Genomic DNA, 3,887 nt, shown 5'->3' on the forward strand with positions numbered 1-3,887 from the left:
TTCGCCATCTCGGGTCTGAGCAGCGAATGGCGGGAAAGCTGCTGCCAACGGCAGCTCCGCTACTGGTGAGCGTCGGCCCCTCAGCAAAGTGTGTGACGAGCAGGACCCGGGACGGGGCAGAGCTGGTCCCAGCCGCCGGCCTCGTGTTCCCGGTTCCCGTGGGCTTGACCCTGAGCTGCCCTGTGCCCTCAGCACCAGCTGCTGCTCTGCTCCCCCAGCCGGGCGGAGCCGGCGTTTGGGCAGGTGCCTGCTCTTCGTGCTTCTGTGGTTTCTGTGCACCTGCCAGCTGCACCCCCGACGGGCGAGGCCGGTCCAGGGAGCCTGGGTGTGGGTGCCAGCCCCTCCTGCCCAGACCCCCCCACCCCTGGACATGGGTCCCAGCCCCTCCCGTTCTCCCCGTTGCCTTGCTCCCGGCCGGTGTCGTCTGGTCTGCGGGTCCCTCTTGGGCACAGACTCACGGGGAGTTTCTGGGCCCCTTTCCCACTGGCCACGGGACAGCCGCAGCTTCTCTCTGCAGTTTGCCGAGAACTGTGGTGGCTACTGTTACCAGGGCCTCCGGAAGCTCATCGAACGTCTTCCAGATCTTTCTGGCCTGGAGCCCCCTCCCAGCCGTGTGTGAGTGCAGACGGGCCAGGGCTGTCGGAGTGAGGACAGGAAATGGGAGATGGAGACGGCGAAGGGGGGGGGCGGTCCCCTCACTGAGCCTCCTCTCCCGGCTGCTCTGTGAGGGCAGGGGCAGGAGTCAGGGCCCACGGCCGCCCTCAGGCACCGCCCAGCCAGGTGTGGGCACTGGCGGCCCTTCGGGGTCCCCTGCCCGTGGGGCAGGGACGACACCCAGACTGAGTGAGAGGGGCGTCTGCAACAGCTGCTCCGAGTAGGGCGACCCTGAGCCTGAGGGGACGTGGGACCAGGGTCCCAGGAGGGCAGGCGGGTTTCCTTCCTCACGTTCTATCTTATTAGAGCCTCTCGCGAGGATATGTTTGTGTTGATTTTGGAGAGAAACAGAGAGAGATGGGAGAGAGACGAGAGAAACATCGATTGGTTGCCTTTCGCACACGCCCTGACCAGGGACCCGCAGCCTGGCTATGTGCCCTGATTGGGACTCGAACCCACAACCTTTTGGTGCCCCGGATGGCGGTCCCGCTCACTGAGCACCGGCCACATTCACTCGTCGCCAGCTTTGTTCCCATTTTCCAGCTGAGAGGCTCTGAGTTGGCATCAGCGAAGGACAAGGACTTGGTCAGGTTACTCGAGGTCACAGCAGTGAACAGCCATCGTGTTTGGAAGCGGAAGCGACAAGATGATGTGCTTGTGTGGAGCAGTCACTTGCCCACTTCCACCCGTCTTGTTCTTTTATAGCTGAATTTGTTAAAAATGCGGACCTGGGGGTGATGGGCACATACAGGCTGAGTCGTGAGTCAGAACCGTCCGGTTTAAAATGCATCGGTCAGTGCGGGTCCTCCTCAGGCGTGGCTCTCGGCTCGGGAAGGAAGGGGCTCAGCTATGAACACCTGGGCCCCGCGGGGGCGAGGGCGACGGGGGCGGCAGGAGGCGGCGCGGTCTCAGGTGGGCGCCCGCGTGCGCTGCCTTCCCTTCCATCCTCGGGGGAAGGGCGCCATCTAGCGAGGGAAGGTTGCTGGACGCGGTTCACCTTGAGTTCTTGCTTCCGGGCGGGCGCTGCAGGGGATGCCACACGTGCCAGGGCAGTCGCTCCCTCCTGAGCCCTCCCGGGGGTCAGCCAGGCGGCAGGTGTCTCGGGGGGAGTTTGTGTCTCCAAACCAGCTGTGCCGACAGCATCGGAGCAGCGTGAGCCGGCACCTTGCCAGCCGAAAGCCCCCCCGCTCCAGGTGCTCACGGGGTCCTGTCGCACAGGGAGCCCCGCTGGGCACAGCGAGTCCAGGCCCTGGAGGGCTGGGAGCACAGGACACGGTCAGGATCTCCTGGGGCCCTGTCCCCACGGCTGGGCCGCAGGTCACCCGGGAGGTTCCTGGGTTGCAGACCCACACGCCTGATGAGAAGAAAGCGGTGTCTCGGAGAGGCGAGCACGGAGCCGGCCAACGCACTCGGTTCTACGGGGAACTTCACGAGGCCTGAGCTGCCGTTGGCACATGGGCCGTGTTTGGCTCAGTTGGGCTCCAGGCACCATTGTTCCTGCTCCCTCGTCCCTCGTCCCTCAGGCTGGGCGGGCAGAGGTGGTTCCTACGGAGGCTGGTGGTGCGGTCGGTGGATCTCACGTGCGAAGGGGCCCCTTTCAGTCCCACACGCTGGGGCTCTCCTCTCGGCGTCCAGACTTTTTAAGAGAAAATGGCTCGTCAGGGTGTCTTTGGCTGATGTCATCGTCTTCACCGCAGACCTAAGTCCTCGGCAGAGGGAGTGGCTGGGCCGGGGACAGGCCTTGGTGACAGTCAGGGCCTCCGCTGAAGCCCTTCTCTCGTGGGCTGTGCCGGCGACGCTCCCGTCTCCTGGGCCGGCTGTCAGTCTCTCAGTTCGCGGTGCTGGGTCTGGGGAAGCTGAGGGTCTGTGTTGAGGGCACGACGGCCGGCATAGGTTTCTGCTCTGGGTTTTCCTGCTGCACCTGTTGACCAGCTGAGCCAGAGGGCGACAGGGAGGGTCCCGGGAGGTGGCTGCAGCCTGCACCCGCCCCTGGGCTGGAGGCGGACACGCTGCCGTGCCCGCGTGGGTGGAGGGCGTCTGACCCTCCCGCCCATGTTTATGTATCACTCGTCTCTTACACATCCCAGCACCCAGGGGGATTCTTGGAAGGAAACACGCGTTTAGACAAACACTGTAGCAGGTTGCATCCTTTTCCTCGGCTCACATCCTGTCCATGTTCGGAGGTTAAGGAAGAGGCTGCTCACAGGCCCGTTTCTCCAAAGGTTTCTGAAGGTTCTTGTCAAGCATCAAAGACACAGCAAAGGTGGAGTCAACAATGGAACGTTCAGCTCCGAATATCAAAGAGCTCAGAGCGCCTGGAGGCTGCGGGCCAGCCCGAGGCAGGTCACTGAGCCTGTGGGGTCCCAGGTGCTGGTGAGGTGAGAGCCGGAGGTGAGAGCCGGGTCTGCCCTGGGCCGGGCCGAGGTGACTGGTGCTTGAGTAGCAGCGTTTCTGAAAAGGGTTGAGTTGGAGGAGCAGCGTCCGGGACAGCTGGCGGCTTTGGCGGCCTCGGCCCATTGGGCCCGCGGGGCCTTCTCTTCCCGTCGCTGAGGTGTCGTCTGATCTGTGACATGGCACCTCTTACAAACTCACAAAACCCATGTCTGTCCAGGCCTGACTGTTGTGACTTGTCGTGTGAACGTTCCCATCGATTTCGTTCCTAACCTGTGGCAGGTCGGTGACCTCATGGGGCTTCGGCCGTCACAGACCTGACCGCACGCTGGCTCGTCTCCTCTGATCTGTGTTTGTGCTGACAGCGAGGTTGTCTCCTTGGCTGCTGTTCACAACCAGTGTTTTCTCACTGCAGGTGCTTCTCTCCGAGGACCTTCATTTCCTCGGCCCCGACCTTGATCTGCCCGATTTTCCCAGGTCCCTGTGGGCTTTGCTGACCCTGCGCGTCTCGGCCGTGCCTGGCTGCTCCCCGCCAGCTGGTGTGTCTGTGGCCTCGAGTCCCCCTCCCCCGCAGGTTTTAGCGTCGTCCTGACCGGCGCCCACACGGATGCTTGTGCTCTCACTGTCCCCCGGCTCGTGGTGCCCGGGGTCAGTCACACTCACGTGGAGGGTTGTCCTACGTTCCCCTGTGAGCGCACGGGGTGTATGGGGACATCTCAGCGCCACTGCGGACGGCTGTCCCTGGGGTGCGTCCGGACCCGCCTGGGCACAGGCACAGCCGGGAGGGAGGCTGTGACGGACCCGCCGCGGGTGCTGGTTCCTCGGGGGCCGAGGGGTGAGGA

General features: G+C 64.0%; 1 protein-coding gene across 1 annotated transcript in view; it reads left to right on the plus strand.

Annotated features, from left to right (window-relative positions):
- Positions 1–26: 26 nt before the first annotated feature.
- Positions 27–3,887, plus strand: part of MAP3K1 (mitogen-activated protein kinase kinase kinase 1, E3 ubiquitin protein ligase) — a 31,401-nt gene continuing 27,540 nt past the window's right edge. The window contains exons 1-3 of the mRNA XM_014546038.1: positions 27–65; positions 193–243; positions 518–615. Coding sequence (XP_014401524.1) covers positions 27–65; positions 193–243; positions 518–615 — 188 coding nt within the window. The remainder of the gene's footprint in view (positions 66–192; positions 244–517; positions 616–3,887) is intronic.

Source organism: Myotis brandtii, unplaced genomic scaffold (genome assembly GCF_000412655.1).
Source record: "Myotis brandtii unplaced genomic scaffold, ASM41265v1 scaffold426, whole genome shotgun sequence".
In the NCBI taxonomy this organism is placed as follows: domain Eukaryota; kingdom Metazoa; phylum Chordata; class Mammalia; order Chiroptera; family Vespertilionidae; genus Myotis; species Myotis brandtii.